Below are 22,892 nucleotides of genomic sequence, written 5' to 3' on the forward strand. Positions count from 1 at the left end.
GAACTTCACCTTGACAAAATTGTCTAATATGTACAGATGGTGCACCAGCAATGCTGGGCAATCGTTCTGGGTTTGCTGCATTAATGAGGAAAGAAGTTCCTAATCTGAAAATCACTCACTGCTTTCTTCATCGTCACTCTCAAACAAAGACATTGCCCCAGATCTCAAGAAAACTCTGGATATTTTGTGTCAAGGTTGTAAACTTTATCTGACAGCCGAGCTTTGAATCATCGATTGTTTCAGTTCACTGTGAGAAATGGGTCAGGAACACACTGTTCTTTTGTACCACACTGAAGTGAGGTGGTTGTCACGGTCCTGTGCTGTTTCGTGTGTTTGAACTGAGAGGAGAAATTCACCAGTTTCTCCGTGAAAGGGGTACAAGAACTGGCTATATATTTCAAAGAACCTAGTTTTGCTCAGATGCTTGCCTATTTGGCTGATGTGTTTTAGCTCTCAATGAACTCAATCTCTCTCTCTGCAAAGAAGGGGACTCAACATTGTGACTGCAAGGCGCTAGAATTGGCATTCAAAGAAAACTTGTCTGGATAAAGTGTGAAGATGGGAATTTGCAAATTTCTGCCTGAAGAGACAGTCGCAGAAAACCTACCCTGCATCCAGACTTTGTTGCAAAGTTGTTGAACATATGCAGATGCTGCACTTCATTTGAGGGTTACTGTGTGGAGAGCTGCAAACCTATGACAACTGGATCCTGAATCCTTTTCAGAATTTGGAAGATGTCATGGCATCAAGGAAGATCTCATCGACCTTAGACACAATCGTGAAATCAAATGAGTTCACCAATAGTCAGCTGAACACTTCTGCTTCTCAGCTGGAAGCATACCTGCATTAGCGAAGAAAGCTCTTAAAGTGCTGTTACCATTTGCACTACTTACTTGTGTGAACAAGGATTTTCTTGTCTACTTCACATCCAAACAAAATGCAGAAATTGGCTGAATTCTGAATACATATGCGAGTGGCACTCAGTACAAAGACGCCAAGATTTGATGCCATCATAGAGAAAAAAACAGCAGCAACGAAGTCCACTAAGTTTATTGTGCATTACAGGCTAAATAAAAAATCATTAACAAAATTGAAATTAATTTTTCATTATGTACCCTGAATTTTGTCTTGAAAAAGGTATGCTGTATGTATGAAGATTTAAAAAATTTGATTACATCAACTTTGTTTTTTTAGCTTTTTTTTTTATATTTAAGTTTCCAGGGGTGCGAGAAATGATTACTAATTTAAAAGAAGTGCAAACACTGAAAAAAGGTTAAGAACCACTGTCATAAAGGATATCACCTAAAATTATACTCTATTTCCAGTGCACATCTTTTGTTTCGTTTGTAGAGATATCACAATTATTATATTTTGATAGTAAAGCAATTAATAATCAAATTTATGTAGTTCATTCCACACCTAGAACAAGTTTTCGCTTTTAACACTTTCCTTCGAATGAAATCATGTGATTGTTGTCCTTTTCAAACCTTAACTACTGGTACCTGAATTTTCTTCACCACTTGAGTCACGTAAACGTACGAATGAAAAGAGGTAAAACGTTAATTCCAATGTCAGGAGTGGATTCGAACCACGCCGGAAAACCGGACTGCGACCTGAACGCTTAGACCGCTCGGCCATCCTGACGTATTTCTATTGAAATTTACATCTCTTCGGATGGTGTCGCCTTCAGTTAAGAACGTGTTATTCCATCTTTCTCCACATCTTTTGTTCTTTAATATTTTTCATTTTCAAATCTTGTCGCTATGTCCATAAACTACAGGTGTCATTTAACTGACACATGATTAGAGACTAAACAGCCACATAACCCTCAACAGATAGAAACTCAAAGTATCGAAAAAACAGACAGCTCAAGTTACTTTACCTTGAATGAGAATGTCAGAATTGACTTAGTCAATTAATGATCGAAATTTTATAGAAAAGCGAATCAAAACTTCCTGACAAGAGTTTCGTTATTTTGTGATTGTCATTTATATGGTGCAAGTATCATTTTTTGTATAATAATTTTCAGATGTATATAGTTTACCATAACCGAATAAACAATTATTTTGTTGTTCTTTTAGCAAGCAGAACATAACATCCTTCACCTCTTTAACAGTTATTAATATAAATCTAAATATTGTTTTGGAAAATTATACTTTTAATGGTGAGTTTCCTAAAACCTTATCCGATTTATTTAGGTTTACTAACTCAATTAACTTTTCTAAGTCGTCAAAAGTATGAATGTATATGGTTGCGAACTGGACATTTTCTGAGGTAATTTTCAGAGGGTGCTTTCTCATCTATTAGGGAGCGACCTAAACCAAGAGTTTAAACATTTCCGATATTACTAAAGTGACTTGTATTTTCTACATTTCATAAAACCTTTACTGTGCTGTAATCTTCGTTAAATGCATATTTCTACATAAACTTTCTGTTATTCTTCATATTTTCGATAGTTCAAAAGGTGTTTATTGTCCCGACCTACACAATTGTATGTACTAAGAGGAACACCAACACAGACAGGTTATAATTACTGTTCTGAAGCCTTTGTAAACATCGTTGGTAGAAAAACTTCGCAGAATATTTATGAGGAACCTGCTTTTTTTTAATGATTTTCTCAAAAACAAAACTTCTAAAACTATATCATATATCTACCACACCTTTTGTGGAACGATCTCAGAAGTACCAAATTTTAATTACTGAAGAAAACATATCACAATCAAATTTCTCTTCTTACTTACGTGTATCAATACAAATACAGCGAGATCTCCTTATAAACAACTTGTCGAGTGTACTGCATCAGAGAAATGCAATCGTTTCTTCGTAGGCCGTTTTCAAACTTCCGAAGAACATATTCCTCGTACATTTGGAACTGATATTAATGATACAAATAGCAGCTTTTCTCCTTACTAGCCTTAGAGAAAAATTTTTTTGAGGGTAATGAAGCAATATTTAAAGTTTTGTGTGAGGTGTCTAGTTGGAACCCATACCTGATAAATCAGACTGCTTCTCTTCACGCATGGCCATCATCTTCTTATTTTTTTAAAATTTTGATATACATTTTAAATTGTCCTGTGATAAGCGTGATGTTTGTGAAGTCGCATTGATCAGTCAGAACACGTGTGATCACGATTTAATCACATTACTTTTGTTTAACAACTTCTTTTTTCCAATGTTATCGGTCTCACACTACTCAATTCTACTTTGCCCGTCACGAATGAACTGTACCAATTGTTTTTTAAACTCAAAATCTGGAAATAACGGCGGCAGATAGATCAAGAAGCTTTACCGTAAATGTAAGCTATGAGAATGGACTTAATCAATTAACGATTGTAAAGTTCGGACAAAACGACTTTTAAATTCCTGTGAAATAGTTCAATTCGTTCGTAAATAACGTTTCTCCAGTTTATATGTTTCTCACTTAAAAGAATCTAAACTTTGGGTTCTTTTCTTTGTCTCTTTCGAGGAAGAAGAAGACTTTCTATCAATCATTCCATTAATCTTTCTGTACCGTTCTGGTTACTCACCAAATGAAATTTAGGTCGACAATAAGAAGAAACGGAAAATACTTTAGTGACTATCTTTCATATTCACATAATTAAATATTATTGCGAACGAAAAATCACGCGCACCAATTCCGCTTTTTCTAGTTATTTCTTCTACATTCCTAAATTTTAACATACAACACAGACTTGGCACATAAAAGTTCTCTTATTCTTTATTTTTACGTGGATAAACGTGATTCATATTTTAAGGGAGTATAGTTATTATGTTTCATAATGTGCTCTAAAATAAGGTGTTTACTTATTCAATCGCCAAATTATAGAAAATATAAGTGTGAAGGAGAATTCTAAACAGTTTGGGTTTGTTCATCTTACATCTATGGAGTAAGGGTATATGAAATTTATAAGACTTGTTTTCATAAAATCGACCTTTGTAGGATAATTATGAGTAAAATATGCTATTTTCTCCCTGATGGTGTCATAAAGGATATCACCTGAAATTATACTCTATTTTCAGTACACATCTTTTGTTTCTTTTGTAGAGATATCACAATTATTATATTTTGATAGTAAAGCAATTAATAATCAAATTTATGTAGTTCATTCCATACCTATAACAAGTTTTCGCTTTTAACACTTTCCTTCAAATGAAATCATATTATTGTTGTCCTTTTCAAACCTTAACTACTAGTACCTGAATTTTCTCCACCACTTGAGTCACGTAAACGTACGAATGAAAAGAGGTAAAACGTTAATTTCAATGTCAGGAGTGGGATTCGAACCCACGCCCGGAAAACCGGACTGCGACCTGAACCTTAGACCGCTCGGCCATTCTAACGTATTTCTATTGCAATTTACATCTCTTCGGATGGTGTCGCCTTCACTAGTTAAGAATGTGTTATCCATCTTTCTCCACATCTTTTGTTCTTTAATATTTTTCATTTTCAAATCTTGTCGCTATGTCCATAAACTACACAGGTGTCCTTTAACTGACACATGATGAGAGACTAAACAGCCACATAACCTCAACAGATAGAAACTCAAAGTATCGAATAAACAGACAGCTTAAGTTGCTTTACCTTGAATGAAAACGTAAGAATTGACTTAGTCAATTAATGATCGAAATTTTATAGAAAAGCGAATGAAAACTTCCTGACAAGAGTTCCGTTATTTTGTGATTGACATTTATATGGTGCAAGTATCATTTTTATATAATAATTTTCAGATGTATATAGTTTACCATAATAAAAACATTATATTTTTTTTGTTCTTTAGCAAGCAGAACATAACATCCTTCACCTCTTTAACAGTTATTAATATAAATCTAAATATTGTTTGGAAAATTATACTTTTAATGGTGAGTTTCCTAAAACCTTATCCGATTTATTTAGGTTTACTAACTCAATTAACTTTTCTAAGTCGTCAAAAGTATGAATGTATATGGTTGCGAACTGGACATTTTCTGAGGTAATTTTCAGAGGGTGCTTTCTCATCTAATTAGGAGCGACCTAAACAAAGAGTTTAAACATTTCCGATATTACTAAAAGTGACTTGTATTTTCCTACATTTCTCATAAAACCTTTACTGTGCTGCTTAATCTTCGTTAAATGCATATTTCTACATAAACGTTCTGTTATTCTTCATATTTTCGATAGTTCAAAAAGGTGTTTATTATCCCGACCTACACAATTGTATGTACTAAGAGGAACACCAACACAGACAGGTTATAATTACTGTTCTGAGGCCTTTTGTAAACATCGTTGGTAGAAAAAACTTCGCAGAATATTTATGAGGAACCTGCTTTTTTTTAATTGATTTTCTCCAAAAACAAAAACTTCTAAAACTATATCATATATCTACCACACCTTTTGTGGAACGATCTCAGAAGTACCAAATTTTAATTACTGAAGAAAACATATCACAATCAAATTTCTCTTCTTATTTACGTGTATCTATACAAATATAGCGAGATCTCCTTATAAACAACTTGTCGAGTGTACTGCATCAGAGAAATGCAATCTTTTCTTCGTAGGCCGTTTTCAAACTTCCGAAGAACATATTCCTCGTACATTTGGAACTGATATTAATGATACAAATAGCAGCTTTTCTCCTTACTAGCAGAAAAATTAATTTTGAGGGTAATGAAGCAATATTTAAAGTTTTGTGTGAGGTGTCTAGTTGGAACCCATACCTGATAAATCAGACTGCTTCCTTCACGCATGGCATCATCTACTTATTTTTTAAAATTTTGATATACATTTTAAATTGTCCTGTGATAAGCGTGATGTTTGTGAAGTCGCATTGATCAGTCAGACACGTGTGATCACGATTTCAATTACTTTTGTTTAACAACTTCTTTTCCAATGTTATCGGTCTCACACTACACAATTCTACTTTGCCCGTCACGAATGAACTGTACGAATGTTATTTTAAACTCAAAATCTGGAAATAACGGCGGCAGATAGATCAAGAAGCTTTACCGTAAATGTAAGCTATGAGAATGGACTTAATCAATTAACGATTGTAAAGTTCGGACAAAACGACTTTTAAATTCCTGTGAAATAGTTCAATTCGTTCGTAAATAACGTTTCTCTAGTTTATATGTTTCTCACTTAAAAGAATCTATACTTTCGGTTCTTTTCTTTTTCTCTCTTCGAAGAAGAAGAACTTTCTATCAATCACTCCATTAATCTTTCTGTACCGTTCTGGTTACTCACCAAATGAAATTTACGTCGACAATGAGAAGAAACGGAAAATACTTTAGAGACTATCTTTCATATTCACATAATTTAATATTGTTGCGAACGAAAAAATCACGCGCACCAATTCCGCTTTTCTAGTTATTTCTTCTACATTCCTAAATTTTAACATACAACATAGACTTGGCACATAAAAGTTCTCTTATTCTTTATTTTTACGTGGATAAACGTGATTCATATTTTAAAACAGTATATATGTTATCATTCATAATGTGCTCTAATATAAGGTGTTTACTGATTCAATCGCCAAACTATAGAAAATATAAGTGTGAAGGAGAATTCTAAACAGTTTGGGTTTGTTCATTTTACATCTATGGAGTAAGGGTATATGAAATTTATAAGACTTGTTTTCATAAAATCGACCTTGTGGATAATTATGAGTAAAATATGCTATTTTCTCCCTGATAGTGTCAAGAAGCAGGGTTCTTAACCAGGTGCCACCTAGAGGGTGCGAGATATATGAACCAATTAAAAACAAATCTATATTTTTACATAAGTATGCTTTATATTTCTCCAAACATTTTTGCTTCAACGAATAAGTGGGATCATTTGGTTGAGCAGGAAGGCGCTACAGGACACGTGCAAGAGAGAGAGGAGGTTATCATCACGTCTCAGTCACACACCATCGTGCATCAACACGTGAGTTATGGTCTCCCTGTTTCAATGTATTTTTTTTTCTGATGCATAACAGTAGGGTGGAAGATTGGTTATGTATTATTTCAGATTTTGCTTTCTACACATTTATTTAAATGAGCGATGGGTTGTTTACATAACATACATCATCACTGTAGCAGTGTAGCCGTTACAATATTTTCATAGAATGTATTGTCATGCCTACAAATCTACTGATTAAACCAGGTATTTCAGTCTCTCCATCACATATTTTAGAGGTAATTCATAAAAAAAAAGAAAACACCTACACATGAATAGTGTTTCTTTTCCAGATTTGTCTGCAGTATGTCGAAGAAACGAAAGTGGAATGACGAATATGTCAAGTTTGGTTTCACCTGTACTAGAGAGAAGGATGGGACACAACGTCCAAAGTGTATCCTGCAGCAGCACCCTCTTTCTCCAATGCGAACTTGAAGCCATCAAAGCTTGATGAACATTTCAAGAACAAACATGGTGGCAGGGATGCAGGAAATGACATTGTGACATTAAGGGTCAAAAGAGCTAGGTTTGATCAGGTTGGCAATATTGCCGACTTATGGATTTTCGCCAACAGAGAAACCTTTACTGCGTGCTTCTTATGAAGTTGCATACCAGATTGCTAAATCAAAGAAACCCCATACAATTGGGTGAGGAACTGATCAAACCATGTGCCCTTGAAATGGCAAAAGATTGTTCTCGGCAAGGAAGCTGAGAAGAAACTCCAACAAGTGTCTTTGTCAAATGATGTAATCCATAAACGAATCATCGACATGAGTGTTGACATCCTGGAACAAGCTGTAGCTGACATCAAGGCTAGTCCAGTTAAGATTAGCCTACAAGTGGATGAATCAACAGATGTATCCAACTGTTGTCAGCTATTGGCAGTAGTTCGTTACGTGAAGGAGAAAAAAGTGGAAGAAAGTTTCCTTTCTTCAATCAGTCCTTAAAGACAACTGCACAAGCTATAGATGTGCTTAACAAAAATACAAGAACTTTTCTCAAGAAACGAACTTCACCTTGACAAAATTGGTTCAATATGTACAGATGTGCACCAGCAATGCTGGGCAATCGTTCTGGGTTTGCTGCATTAATGAGGAAAGAAGTTCCTAATCTGAAAATCACTCACTGCTTTCTTCATCGTCACTCTCTTTCAGCAAAAGACATTGCCCCAGATCTCAAGAAAACTCTGGATATTTGTGTCAAGGTTGTAAACTTTATTCGCAGCCGAGCTTTGAATCATCGATTGTTTCAGTCACTTTGTGAGGAAATGGGTCAGGAACACACTGTTCTTTTGTACCACACTGAAGTGAGGTGGTTGTCACGTGGTCCTGTGCTGTTTCGTGTGTTTGAACTGAGAGGAGAAATTCACCAGTTTCTCCGTGAAAGGGTACAAGAACTGGCTATATATTTCAAAGAACCTAGTTTTGCTCAGATGCTTGCCTATTTGGCTGATGTGTTTTAGCTCTCAATGAACTCAATCTCTCTCTGCAAAGAAGGGGACTCAACATTGTGACTGCAAGCGCTAAATTGGCTGCATTCAAAGAAAAAACTTGTCTTGTGGATAAAGTGTGTGAAGATGAGGAATTTGGCAAATTTCCCCTGCCTGGAAGAGAGACAGTCGCAGAAAATTCTACCCTGCATCCAGACTTTGTTGCAAAAGTTGTTGAACATATGCAGATGCTGCGTACTTCATTTGAGGGTTACTTCTCGTGTGGAGAGCTGCAAACCTATGACAACTGGATCCTGAATCCTTTCATGCAGAATTTGGAAGATGTCAGCGGCATCAAGGAAGATCTCATCGACCTTAGACACAATCGTGAAATCCAAATGGAGTTCACCAATAGTCAGCTGGAACACTTCTGGGCTTCTCAGCTGGAAGCATACCCTGCATTAGCGAAGAAAGCTCTTGAAGTGCTGTTACCATTTGCAACTACTTACTTGTGTGAACAAGGATTTTCTTGTCTACTTCACATCCAAACAAAATGCAGAAATTGGCTGAATTCTGAACATGACATGCGAGTGGCACTCAGTACAAAGACGCCAAGATTTGATGCCATCATAGAGAAAACAGCAGCAACGAAGTCACTAAGTTTACTGTGCATTACAGGCTAAATAAAAAATCATTAACAAAATTGAAATTAATTTTTCATTATGTACCCTGAATTTTTGTCTTGAAAAAGGTATGCTGTATGTATGAAGATTTAAAAAATTTTTGATTACATCAACTTTGTATTTTTAGCTTTTTTTATATTTAAGTTTCCAGGGTGCGAGAAATGATTACTAATTTAAAAGAAGTGCAAACACTGAAAAGGTTAAGAACCACTGTCATAAAGGATATCACCTGAAATTATACTCTATTTTCAGTACACATCTTTTGTTTCTTTTGTAGAGATATCACAATTATTATATTTTGATAGTAAAGCAATTAATAATCAAATTTATGTAGTTCATTCCATACCTAGAACAAGTTTTCGCTTTTAACACTTTCCTTCAAATGAAATCATATTATTGTTGTCCTTTTCAAACCTTAACTACTAGTACCTGAATTTTCTTCACCACTTGAGTCACGTAAACGTACGAATGAAAGAGGTAAAACGTTAATTTCAATGTCAGGAGTGGGATTCGAACCCACGCCCGGAAAACCGGACTGCGACCTGAACGCAGCACCTTGAACCGCTCGGCCATTCTAACGTATTTCTATTGAAATTTACATCTCTTCGGATGGTGTCGCCTTCACTAGTTAAGAACGTGTTATCCATCTTTCTCCACATCTTTTGTTCTTTAATATTTTTCATTTTCAAATCTTGTCGCTATGTCCATAAACTACACAGCTGTCATTTAACTGACACATGATGAGAGACTAAACAGCCACATAACCCTCAACAGATAGAAACTCAAAGTATCGAATAAACAGACAGCTTAAGTTGCTTTACCTTGAATGAAAACGTAAGAATTGACTTAGTCAATTAATGATCGAAATTTATAGAAAAGCGAATGAAAACTTCCTGACAAGAGTTTCGTTATTTTGTGATTGACATTTATATGGTGCAAATATCATTTTTATATAATAATTTTCAGATGTATATAGTTTACCATAACCGAATAAAATTATTTTTTTTGTTGTTCTTTAGCAAGCAGAACATAACATCCTTCACCTCTTTAACAGTTATTAATATAAATCTAAATATTGTTTGGAAAATTATACTTTTAATGGTGAGTTTCTAAAACCTTATCCGATTTATTTAGGTTTACTAACTCAATTAACTTTTCTAAGTCGTCAAAAGTATGAATGTATATGGTTGCGAACTGGACATTTTCTGAGGTAATTTTCAGAGGGTGCTTTCTCATCTAATTAGGGAGCGACCTAAACAAAGAGTTTAAACATTTCCGATATTACTAAAAGTGACATGTTTTTCCTACATTTCTCATAAAACCTTTACTGTGCTGCTTAATCTTCGTTAAATGCATATTTTCACATAAACTTTCTATTATTCTTCATATTTTCGATAGTTCAAAAGGTGTTTATTGTTCCGACCTACACAATGTGTATGTACTAAGAGGAACACCAACACAGACAGGTTATAATTACTGTTCTATTACACTTGAGGCCTTTTGTAAACATCGTTGGTAGAAAAACTTCATCAGAATATTTATGAGGAACCTGCTTTTTAATTGATTTTCTCAAAACACAAAACTTCTAAAACTATATCATATATCTAGCACACCTTTGTGTGGAACGATCTCAGAAGTACCAAATTTTAATTACTGAAGAAAACATATCACAATCAAATTTCTCTTCTTAATTACGTGTATCAATACTATAGCGAGATCTCCTTATAAACAACTTGTCGAGTGTACTGCATCAGAGAAATGCAATCGTTTCTTCGTAGGCCGTTTTCAAACTTCCGAAGAACATATTCCTCGTACATTTGGAACTGATATTAATGATACAAATAGCAGCTTTTCTCCTTACTAGCCTTAGAGAAATTAATTTTTGGGGTAATGAAGCAATATTTAAAGTTTTGTGTGAGGTGTCTAGTTGGAACCCATACCTGATAAATCAGACTGCTTCCTTCACGCATGGCCATCATCTACTTTTTTTTTAAAATTTTGATACAAATTTTAAATTGTCCTGTGATAAGCGTGATGTTTGTGAAGTCGCATTGATCAGTCAGACACGTGTGATCACGATTTAATCACATTACTTTTGTTTAACAACTTCTTTTTCCAATGTTATCGGTCTCACACTACTCAATTCTACTTTGCCCGTCACGAATGAACTGTACCAATTGTTATTTTAAACTCAAAATCTGGAAATAACGGCGGCAGATAGATCAAGAAGCTTTACCGTAAATGTAAGCTATGAGAATGGACTTAATCAATTAACGATTGTAAAGTTCGGACAAAACGACTTTAAATTCCTGTGAAATAGTTCAATTCGTTCGTAAATAACGTTTCTCTGGTTTATATGTTTCTCATTTAAAAGAATCTATACTTTCGGTTCTTTTCTTTCTCTCTTTCGAAGAAGAAGAACTTTCTATCAATCATTCCATTAATCTTTGTGTACCGTTCTGGTTACTCACCAAATGAAATTTACGTCGACAATAAGAAGAAACGGAAAATACTTTAGAGACTATCTTTCATATTCACATAATTTAATATTGTTGCGAACGAAAAATCACGCGCACCAATTCCGCTTTTTCTAGTTATTTCTTCTACATTCCTAAATTTTAACATACAACATAGACTTGGCACATAAAAGTTCTCTTATTCTTTTATTTTACGTGGATAAACGTGATTCATATTTTAAAACAGTATAGGTATTATGTTTCATAATGTGCTCTAATATAAGGTGTTTACTGATTCAATCGCCAAACTATAGAAAATATAAGTGTGAAGGAGAATTCCTAAACAGTTTGGGTTTGTTCATTTTACATCTATGGAGTAAGGGTATATGAAATTTATGAGACTTGTTTTCATAAAATCGACCTTCGTAGGATAATTATGAGTAAAATATGCTATTTTCTCTCTGATAGTGTCAAGAAGCAGGGGTTCTTAACTGGTGCCTGCACCTCTAGGGGTGCGAAGATGATTCCCAAGTGGTGCGAGGATGCCCATGAATAATTAAAGCAAATCTATATTTTTACATAAGAGTATGCTTTATATTTCTCCTAAGAAGAAACATTTTTGCTTTCAGCAGTGTTCCGAGATAAAGTTAAACCTAAACCTGATTTCTAATGAAGTGGTAAAGTTGCATCAGATTCCAATACAGGGTAAACAAACGGGTATGTCATTTGGATAGACAAGGAAGGAACGCGTACAGGACACGTGCGCAACGGAGAGAGAGGAGGTTATCATCACGTCTCAGTCCACACCACCCATCCGTGCCATCAACACGTGAGTTATGGTCTCCCTGTTTCAATGTTATTTTTTTTTCTGATGCATAACAGTAGGGTGGAAGATTGGTTATGTATTATTTCAGATTTTGCTTTCTACACATTTATTTAAATGAGCGATGGGTTGTTTACATAACATATACATCATCACTGTAGCAGTGTAGCCGTTACACATATTTTCATAGTATGAATTGTCATGCCTACAAATCTACTGATTAAACCAGGTATTTCAGTCTCTCCATCACATATTTTAGAGGTAATTCATAAAAAAAAAGAAAACACCTACACATGAATGTGTTTCTTTTTCCAGATTTGTCTGCAGTATGTCGAAGAAACGAAAGTGGAATGACGAATATGTCAAGTTTGGTTTCACCTGTACTACAGAGAAGGATGGGACACAACGTCCACAGTGTATCCTGTGCAGCACACTCTTTCTCCAATGCGAACTTGAAGCCATCAAAGCTTGATGAACATTTCAAGAACAAACATGGTGGCAGGGATGCAGGAAATGACATTGTGACATTAAGGGTCAAAAGAGCTAGGTTTGATCAGGTTGGCACATTGCCGACTTATGGATTTTCGCCAACAGAGAAACCTTTACTATGTGCTTTCTTATGAAGTTGCATACCAGATTGCTAAATCAAAGAAACCCCATACAATTGGTGAGGAACTGATCAAGCCATGTGCCCTTGAAATGGCAAAGATTGTTCTCGGCAAGGAAGCTGAGAAGAAACTCCAACAAGTGTCTTTGTCAAATGATGTAATCCATAACCGAATCATCGACATGAGTGTTGACATCCTGGAACAAGTTGTAGCTGACATCAAGGCTAGTCCAGTTAAGATTAGCCTACAAGTGGATGAATCAACAGATGTATCCAACTGTTGTCAGCTATTGGCAGTAGTTCGTTACGTGAAGGAGAAAAAAGTGGAAGAAAGTTTCCTTTTCTGTCAGTCCTTAAAGACAACTGCACAAGCTATAGATGTGCTTAACAAAATACAAGAACTTTTCTCAAGAAACGAACTTCACCTTGACAAAATTGGTTCAATATGTACAGATGGTGCACCAGCAATGCTGGGCAATCGTTCTGGGTTTGCTGCATTAATGAGGAAAGAAGTTCCTAATCTGAAAATCACTCACTGCTTTCTTCATCGTCACTCTCTTTCAGCAAAGACATTGCCCCCAGATCTCAAGAAAACTCTGGATATTTGTGTCAAGGTTGTAAACTTTATTCGCAGCCGAGCTTTGAATCATCGATTGTTTCAGTCACTTTGTGAGGAAATGGGTCAGGAACACACTGTTCTTTTGTACCACACTGAAGTGAGGTGGTTGTCACGTGGTCCTGTGCTGTTTCGTGTGTTTGAACTGAGAGGAGAAATTCACCAGTTTCTCCGTGAAAGGGTACAAGAACTGGCTATATATTTCAAAGAACCTAGTTTTGCTCAGATGCTTGCCTATTTGGCTGATGTGTTTTTAGCTCTCAATGAACTCAATCTCTCTCTGCAAAGAAGGGGACTCAACATTGTGACTGCAAGCGCTAAATTGGCTGCATTCAAAGAAAAACTTGTCTTGTGGATAAAGTGTGTGAAGATGGGGAATTTGGCAAATTTCCCTGCCTGGAAGAGACAGTCGCAGAAAATTCTACCCTGCATCCAGACTTTGTTGCAACAGTTGTTGAACATATGCAGATGCTGCGTACTTCATTTGAGGGTTACTTCTCGTGTGGAGAGCTGCAAACCTATGACAACTGGATCCTGAATCCTTTCATGCAGAATTTGGAAGATGTCAGCGGCATCAAGGAAGATCTCATCGACCTTAGACACAATCGTGAAATCCAAATGGAGTTCACCAATAGTCAGCTGGAACACTTCTGGGCTTCTCAGCTGGAAGCATACCCTGCATTAGCGAAGAAAGCTCTTGAAGTGCTGTTACCATTTGCAACTACTTACTTGTGTGAACAAGGATTTTCTTGTCTACTTCACATCCAAATAAAATGCAGAAATTGGCTGAATTCTGAACATGACATGCGAGTGGCACTCAGTACAAATACGCCAAGATTTGATGCCATCATAGAGAAAAAAAACAGCAACGAAGTCACTAAGTTTACTGTGCATTACAGGCTAAATAAAAATCATTAACAAAATTGAAATTAATTTTTCAGTATAAACCCTGAATTTTGTCTTGAAAAAAGGTATGCTATGTATGAAGATTTAAAAAAAATTTTTGATTACATCAACTTTGTATTTTTAGCTTTTTTTATATTTAAGTTTCCAGGGGGTGCGAGAAATGATTACTAATTTAAAAGAAGTGCAAACACTGAAAAAGGTTAAGAACCACTGTCATAAAGGATATCACCTAAAATTATACTCTATTTCCAGTGCACATCTTTTGTTTCGTTTGTAGAGATATCACAATTATTATATTTTGATAGTAAAGCAATTAATAATCAAATTTATGTAGTTCATTCCACACCTAGAACAAGTTTTCGCTTTTAACACTTTCCTTCGAATGAAATCATGTGATTGTTGTCCTTTTCAAACCTTAACTACTGGTACCTGAATTTTTCTTCACCACTTGAGTCACGTAAACGTACGAATGAAAAGAGGTAAAACGTTAATTCCAATGTCAGAGTGGGATTCGAACCCACGCCCGGAAAACCGGACTGCGACCTGAACGCAGCACCTTAGACCGCTCGGCCATCCTGACGTATTTCTATTGAAATTTACATCTCTTCGGATGGTGTCGCCTTCACCAGTTAAGAACGTGTTATTCATCTTTCTCCACATCTTTTGTTCTTTAATATTTTTCATTTTCAAATCTTGTCGCTATGTCCATAAACTACACAGGTGTCATTTAACTGACACATGATTAGAGACTAAACAGCCACATAACCCTCAACAGATAGAAACTCAAAGTATCGAAAAACAGACAGCTCAAGTTACTTTTACCTTGAATGAGAATGTCAGAATTGACTTAGTCAATTAATGATCGAAATTTTATAGAAAAGCGAATGAAAACTTCCTGACAAGAGTTTCGTTATTTTGTGATTGTCATTTATATGGTGCAAGTATCATTTTTGTATAATAATTTTCAGATGTATATAGTTTACCATAACCGAATAAACAATTATTTTTTTGTTGTTCTTTTAGCAAGCAGAACATAACATCCTTCACCTCTTTAACAGTTATTAATATAAATCTAAATATTGTTTTGGAAAATTATACTTTTAATGGTGAGTTTCCTAAAACCTTATCCGATTTATTTAGGTTTACTAACTCAATTAACTTTTCTAAGTCGTCAAAAGTATGAATGTATATGGTTGCGAACTGGACATTTTCTGAGGTAATTTTCAGAGGGTGCTTTCTCATCTACTTAGGAGCGACCTAAACAAAGAGTTTAAACATTTCCGATATTACTAAAGTGTGACATGTTTTTCCTACATTTCTCATAAAACCTTTACTGTGCTGCTTAATCTTCGTTAAATGCATATTTCCACAAAAACTTTCTCTATTATTCTTCATATTTTCGATAGTTCAAAAAGGTGTTTATTGTTCCGACCTACACAATTGTATGTACTAAGAGGAACACCAACACAGACAGGTTATAATTACTGTTCCGAGGCCTTTTGTAAACATCGTTGGTAGAAAAAACTTCGCAGAATATTTATGAGGAACCTGCTTTTTTAATTGATTTTCTCCAAAAAAAAAACTTCTAAAACTATATCATATATCTACCACCACCTTTGTGGAACGATCTCAGAAGTACCAAATTTTAATTACTGAAGAAAACATATCACAATCAAATTTCTCTTCTTACTTACGTGTATCAATACAAATACAGCGAGATCTCCTTATAAACAACTTGTCGAGTGTACTGCATCAGAGAAATGCAATCTTTTCTTCGTAGGCCGTTTTCAAACTTCCGAAGAACATATTCCTCGTACATTTGGAACTGATATTAATGATACAAATAGCAGCTTTTCTCCTTACTAGCCTTAGAGAAATTAATTTTTGAGGGTAATGAAGCAATATTTAAAGTTTTGTGTGAGGTGTCTAGTTGGAACCCATACCTGATAAATCAGACTGCTTCCTTCACGCATGGCCATCATCTACTTATTTTTTAAAATTTTGATATAAATTTTAAATTGTCCTGTGATAAGCGTGATGTTTGTGAAGTCGCATTGATCAGTCAGACACGTGTGATCACGATTTAATCACATTACTTTTGTTTAACAACTTCTTTTCCAATGTTATCGGTCTCACACTACTCAATTCTACTTTGCCCGTCACGAATGAACTGTACCAATTGTTATTTTAAACTCAAAATCTGGAAATAACGGCGGCAGATAGATCAAGAAGCTTTACCGTAAATGTAAGCTATGAGAATGGACTTAATCAATTAACGATTGTAAAGTTCGGACAAAACGACTTTTAAATTCCTGTGAAATAGTTCAATTCGTTCGTAAATAACGTTTCTCTAGTTTATATGTTTCTCACTTAAAAGAATCTAAACTTTGGGTTCTCTTCTTTGTCTATTTCGAGGAAGAAGACCTTTCTATTAATCATTCCATTAATCTTTCTGTACCGTTCTGGTTACTCACCAAATGAAATTTAGGTCGACAATAAGAAGAAACGGAAAATACTTTAGAGACTATCTTTCATATTCACATAATTTAATATTGTTGCGAACGAAAAATCACGCGCACCAATTCCGCTTTTTCTAGTTATTTCTTCTACATTCCTAAATTTTAACATACAACATAGACTTGGCACATAAAAGTTCTCTTATTCTTTATTTTTACGTGGATAAACGTGATTCATATTTTAAGGAAGTATAGGTATTATGTTTCATAATGTGCTCTAATATAAGGTGTTTACTGATCCAATCGCCAAACTATAGAAAATATAAGTGTGAAGGAGAATTCCTAAACAGTTTAGGTTTGTTCATGTTACATCTATGGAGTAAGGGTATATGAAATTTATAAGACTTGTTTTCATAAAATCGACCTTCGTAGGATAATTATGAGTAAAATATGCTATTTTCTCCCTGATAGTGTCATAAAGGATATCACCTAAAATTATACTCTATTTCCAGTACACATCTTTTGTTTCGTTTGTAGAGATATCACAATTATTATATTTTGATAGTAAAGCAATTAATAATCAAATTTATGTAGTTCATTCCATACCTAGAACAAGTTTTCGCTTTTAACACTTTCCTTCAAATGAAATCATATTATTGTTGTCATTTTCAAACCTTAACTACTAGTACCTGAATTTTCTTCACCACTTGAGTGACGTAAACGTACGAATGAAAAGAGGTAAAACGTTAATTCCAATGTCAGGAGTGGGATTGGAACCCACGCCCGGAAAACCGGACTGCGACCTGAACGCAGCACCTTAGACCGCTGGCCATCCTGACGTATTTCTATTGAAATTTACATCTCTTCGGATGGTGTCGCCTTCACTAGTTAAGAACGTGTTATCCATCTTTCTCCACATCTTTCGTTCTTTAATATTTTTCATTTTCAAATCTTGTCGCTATGTCCATAAACTACACAGCTGTCATTTAACTGACACATGATGAGAGACTAAACAGCCACATGAACCTCAATAGATAGAAACTTAAAGTATCGAATAAACAGACAGCTAAGTTGCTTTACCTTGAATGAAAACGTAAGAATTGACTTAGTCAATTAATGATCGAAATTTTATAGAAAGGCGAATGAACTCTTCCTGACAAGAGTTCCGTTATTTTGTGATTGACGTTTATATGGTGCAAATATCATTTCTATATAATAATTTTCAGATGTATATACTCCACCATAACCGAATAAAAATTATTTTTTTTTGTTCTTTTAGCAAGCAGAACATAAGATCCTTCACCTCCTTAACAGTTATTTATATCAAACTAAATGTTGTTTTGGAAAACTATACTTTTAATGGTGAGTTTCCTAAAACCTTATCCGTTATTTATTTAGGTTTACTAACTCAATTAACTTTTCTAAGTCGTCAAAAGTATGAATGTATATGGTTGCGAACTGGACATTTTCTAAGGTAATTTTCAGAGGGTGCTTTCTCATCTAATTAGGGAGCGACCTAAACCAAGAGTTTAAACATTTCCGATATTACTAAAAGTGACTTGTTTTTCCTACATTTCTCATAAAACCTTTACAACGCTGCTTAATCTTCGTTAAATGCATATTTCTACATAAACTTTCTATCATTCTTCATATTTTCGATAGTTCAAAAGGTGTTTATTGTCCCGACCTACACAATTGTATGTACTAAGAGAAACACCAACACAGACAGGTTATAATTACTGTTCTAATTACACCTGAAGAATGAGGCCGTTTGTAAACATCCTTGGTAGAAAAAACTTCGCAGAATATTTAAGAGGAAACTGCTTTTTTTTATTAAATTTCTCCAAAACAAAACTTCTAAAATTATATCATATATCTAGCACACCTTTGGTGGAACGATCTCAGAAGTACCAAATTTTAATTACTGAAGAAAACATATCACAATCAAATTTCTCTTCTTAATTACGTGTATGTATACAAATATAGCGAGATCTCCTTATAAACAACTTGTCGAGTGTACTGCATCAGAGAAATGCAATCGTTTCTTCGTAGGCCGTTTTCAAACTTCCGAAGAACATATTCCTCGTACATTTGTAACTGATATTAATGATACAAATAGCAGCTTTTCTCCTTACTAGCCTTAGAGAAATTAATTTTTTGAGGGTAATGAAGCAATATTTAAAGTTTTGTGTGAGGTGTCTAGTTGGAACCCATACCTGATAAATCAGACTGCATGGCCATCATCTACTTATTTTTTTAAAATTTTGATATACATTTTAAATTGTCCTGTGATAAGCGTGATGTTTGTGAAGTCGCATTGATCAGTCAGACACGTGTGATCACGATTTAATCACATTACTTTTGTTTAACAACTTCTTTTTCCAATGTTATCGGTCTCACACTACACAATTCTACTTTGCCCGTCACGAATGAACTGTACCAATTGTTATTTTAAACTCAAAATCTGGAAATAACGGCGGCAGATAGATCAAGAAGCTTTACCGTAAATGTAAGCTATGAGAAAGGACTTAATCAATTAACGATTGTAAAGTTCCGACAAAACGACTTTTAAATTCCTATGAAATAATTCAATTCGTTCGTAAATAACGTTTCTCTAGTTTATATGTTTCTCACTTAAAAGAATCTAAACTTTGGGTTCACTTCTTTGTCTATTTCGAGGAAGAAGACATTTCTATCAATCATTCCATTAATCTTTCTGTACCGTTCTGGTTACTCACCAAATTAAATTTAGCTCGACAATAAGAAGAAACGGAAAATACTTTAGTGACTGTCTTTCATATTCACATAATTTAATATTGTTGCGAACGAAAAATCACGCGCACCACTTCCGCTTTTTCTAGTTATTTCTTCTACATTCCTAAATTTTAACATACAGCATAGACTTGACACATAAAAGTTCTCTTATTCTTTATTTTTACGTGGATAAACGTGATTCATATTTTAAAAAATATAGGTATTATGTTTCATAATGTGCTCTAATATAAGGTGTTTACTGATCCAATCGCCAAACTATAGAAAATATAAGTGTGAAGGAGAATTAAAAAGAGTTTAGGTTTGTTCATGTTACATCTATGGAGTAAGGCTATATGAAATTTATAAGACTTGTTTTCATAAAATCGACCTTCGTAGGATAATTATGAGTAAAATATGCTATTTTCTCCCTGATAGTGTCATAAAGGATATCACCTAAAATTATACTCTATTTCCAGTACACATCTTTTGTTTCGTTTGTAGAGATATCACAATTATTATATTTTGATAGTAAAGCAATTAATAATCAAATTTATGTAGTTCATTCCATACCTAGAACAAGTTTTCGCTTTTAACACTTTCCTTCAAATGAAATCATATGATTGTTGTCCATTTTCAAACCTTAACTACGAGTACCTGAATTTTTTTTCATCACTTGAGTGACGTAAACGTACGAATGAAAAGAGGTAAAACGTCAAATCCTATGTCAGGAGTGGAATTCGATCCCACGCCCGGAAAACCGGACTGCGACATGAACGCAGCATCTTAGACCGCTCGGCCATCCTGACCTATTTCTATTGAAATTTACATCTCTTGGGATGGTGTCGCCTTCACTAGTTAAGAACGTGTTATCCATCTTTCTCCACATCTTTCGTTCTTTAATATTTTCATTTTCAAATCTTGTCGCTATGTCCATAAACTATACAGCTGTCATTTAACTGACACATGATGAGAGACTAAACATCCACATGACCCTCAATAGATAGAAACTTAAAGTATCGAATAAACAGACAGCTTAAGTTGCTTTACCTTGAATGAAAACGTAAGAATTGACTTAGTCAATTAATGATCGAAATTTTATAGGAAAGGCGAATGAAAACTTCCTGACAAGAGTTCCGTTATTTTGTGATTGACGTTTATATGGTGCAAATATCATTTCTATATAATAATTTTCAGATGTATATATTTCCACCATAACCGAATAAAAATTATTTTTTTTGTTCTTTTAGCAAGCAGAACATAAGATCCTTCACCTCTTTAACAGTTATTTATATCAAACTAAATGTTGTTTTGGAAAATTATACTTTTAATGGTGAGTTTCCTAAAACCTTATCCGATTTATTTAGGTTTACTAACTCAATTAACTTTTCTAAGTCGTCAAAAGTATGAATGTATATGGTTGCGAACTGGACATTTTCTGAGGTAATTTTCAGAGGGTGCTTTCTCATCTAATTAGGGAGCGACCTAAACCAAGAGTTTAAACATTTCCGATATTACTAAAAGTGACTTGTTTTTCCTACATTTCTCATAAAACCTTTACTGTGCTGCTTAATCTTCGTTAAATGCATATTTCTAAATAAACACTCTAATTTTTCATATTTTCGATGGTTCTCAAAGGTGTTTGTTGTCCCGACCTACACAATTGTATGTACTAAGAGGAACACCAACACAGACAGGTTATAATTACTGTTCTAATTACACCTGAAGAATCAGGCCTTTTGTAAACATCGTTGGTAGAAAAACTTCGCAGAATATTTATGAGGAAACTGCTTTTTTTATTAATTCTCCAAAAAACAAAACTTCTAAAATTATATCATATATCTAGCACACCTTTTGTGGAACGATCTCAGAAGTACCAAATTTTAATTACTGAAGAAAACATATCACAATCAAATTTCTCTTCTTAATTACGTGTATGTATACAAATATAGCGAGATCTCCTTATAAACAACTTGTCGAGTGTACTGCATCAGAGAAATGCAATCGTTTCTTTGTAGGCCGTTTTCAAATCCGAAGAACATATTCCTCGTACATTTGGAACTGATATTAATGATACAAATAGCAGCTTTTCTCCTTACTAGCCTTAGAGAAATTAATTTTGAGGGTAATGAAGCAATATTTAAAAGTTTTGTGAGGTGTCTAGTTGGAACCCATACCTGATAAATCAGACTGCTTCCTTCACGCATGGCCATCATCTACTTATTTTTTAAAATTTTGATATATAAATTTAAATTGTCCTGTGATAAGCGTGATGTTTGTGAAGTCGCATTGATCAGTCAGACACGTGTGATCACGATTTTATCACATTACTTTTGTTTAACAACTTCTTTTTCCAATGTTATCGGTCTCACACACTACACATTTCTACTTTGCCCGTCACGAATGAACTGTACCAATTGTTATTTTAAACTCAAAATCTGGAAATAACGGCGGCAGATAGATCAAGAAGCTTTACCGTAAATGTAAGCTATGAGAATGGACTTAATCAATTAACGATTGTAAAGTTCCGTAAAACGATTCTTTAAATTCCTTGTGAAATAATTCCAATTCGTTCGTAAATAACGTTTCTCTGGTTTATATGTTTCTCATTTAAAAGAATCTAAACTTTGGGTTCTCTTCTTTGTCTATTTCGAGGAAGAAGAAGAACTTTCTATCAATCATTCCATTAATCTTTCTGTACTGTTCTGCTTTCGCTACTCCACCAAATGAAATTTAGCTCGACAATAAGAAGAAAACGGAAAATACTTTAGTGACTATCTTTCATATTCACATAATTTAATATTGTTGCAGAACGAAAAAATCACGCGCACCACTTCCGCTTTTTTTCTAGGTTATTTCTTCTACATTCCTAAATTTTAACATACAACATACACTTGACACATAAAAGTTCTCTTATTCTTTATTTTTACGTGGATAAACGTGATTCATATTTTAAGGGTATAGGTATTATGTTTCATAATGTGCTCTAATATAAGGTGTTTACTGATCCAATCGCCAAACTATAGAAAATATAAGTGTGAAGGAGAATTCCTAAACAGTTTAGGTTTCATGTTTACATCTATGAGTAAGGCTATATGAAATTTATAAGACTTGTTTTCATAAAATCGACCTTCAGGATAATTATGAGTAAAATATGCTATTTTCTCCTGATAGTGTCATAAAGGATATCACCTAAAATTATACTCTATTTCCAGTACACATCTTTTGTTTCGTTTGTAGAGATATCACAAT

The 22,892-nt window shown here is 34.4% G+C and overlaps 2 protein-coding genes and 2 non-coding genes across 4 annotated transcripts; 2 read left to right on the forward strand and 2 right to left on the reverse strand.

The window, feature by feature from the left end:
• Window positions 1–7,949: 7,949 nt before the first annotated feature.
• Window positions 7,950–12,927, forward strand: LOC143248177 (protein FAM200C-like). Its single transcript, XM_076496610.1, has 3 exons — window positions 7,950–8,292; window positions 8,376–8,855; window positions 12,620–12,927. The coding sequence occupies exons 1-3, from the start codon at window positions 7,950–7,952 to the stop codon at window positions 12,925–12,927; spliced, it is 1,131 nt and encodes a 376-aa protein (XP_076352725.1).
• On the reverse strand, window positions 9,521–9,604 carry TRNAL-CAG (transfer RNA leucine (anticodon CAG)). The gene has a single exon. It is a non-coding gene; the product is annotated as a tRNA-Leu (tRNA).
• A 76-nt stretch (window positions 12,928–13,003) lies between the features above and the next one.
• Window positions 13,004–14,065, forward strand: LOC143248178 (protein FAM200C-like). Its single transcript, XM_076496611.1, has 2 exons — window positions 13,004–13,180; window positions 13,262–14,065. Exons 1-2 carry the CDS (start codon window positions 13,004–13,006, stop codon window positions 14,063–14,065), a joined length of 981 nt encoding a protein of 326 aa, XP_076352726.1.
• Window positions 14,066–14,930: 865 nt separating this feature from the next.
• On the reverse strand, window positions 14,931–15,013 carry TRNAL-CAG (transfer RNA leucine (anticodon CAG)). Its single transcript has one exon. It is a non-coding gene; the product is annotated as a tRNA-Leu (tRNA).
• Window positions 15,014–22,892: the final 7,879 nt, after the last annotated feature.

The sequence above is a fragment of the Tachypleus tridentatus genome, chromosome 4 (genome assembly GCF_004210375.1).
Source record: "Tachypleus tridentatus isolate NWPU-2018 chromosome 4, ASM421037v1, whole genome shotgun sequence".
Lineage (NCBI taxonomy): Eukaryota > Metazoa > Arthropoda > Merostomata > Xiphosura > Limulidae > Tachypleus > Tachypleus tridentatus.

Excerpts from the sequence above, each read along its gene's own strand:
- LOC143248177 (XM_076496610.1), top strand. The coding sequence starts at position 7,950 with ATGTACAGATGTGCACCAGCAATGCTGGGCAATCGTTCTGGGTTTGCT. Across the intron at positions 8,293-8,375 it reads AGAAATTCACCAGTTTCTCC|CTCTCAATGAACTCAATCTC; the intron begins GTGAAAGGGTAC and ends GATGTGTTTTAG. Across the intron at positions 8,856-12,619 it reads ATTTGCAACTACTTACTTGT|ATTTGTCTGCAGTATGTCGA; the intron begins GTGAACAAGGAT and ends TTCTTTTTCCAG.
- LOC143248178 (XM_076496611.1), top strand. The coding sequence starts at position 13,004 with ATGGCAAAGATTGTTCTCGGCAAGGAAGCTGAGAAGAAACTCCAACAA. Across the intron at positions 13,181-13,261 it reads AAGTGGATGAATCAACAGAT|TCCTTAAAGACAACTGCACA; the intron begins GTATCCAACTGT and ends CTTTTCTGTCAG.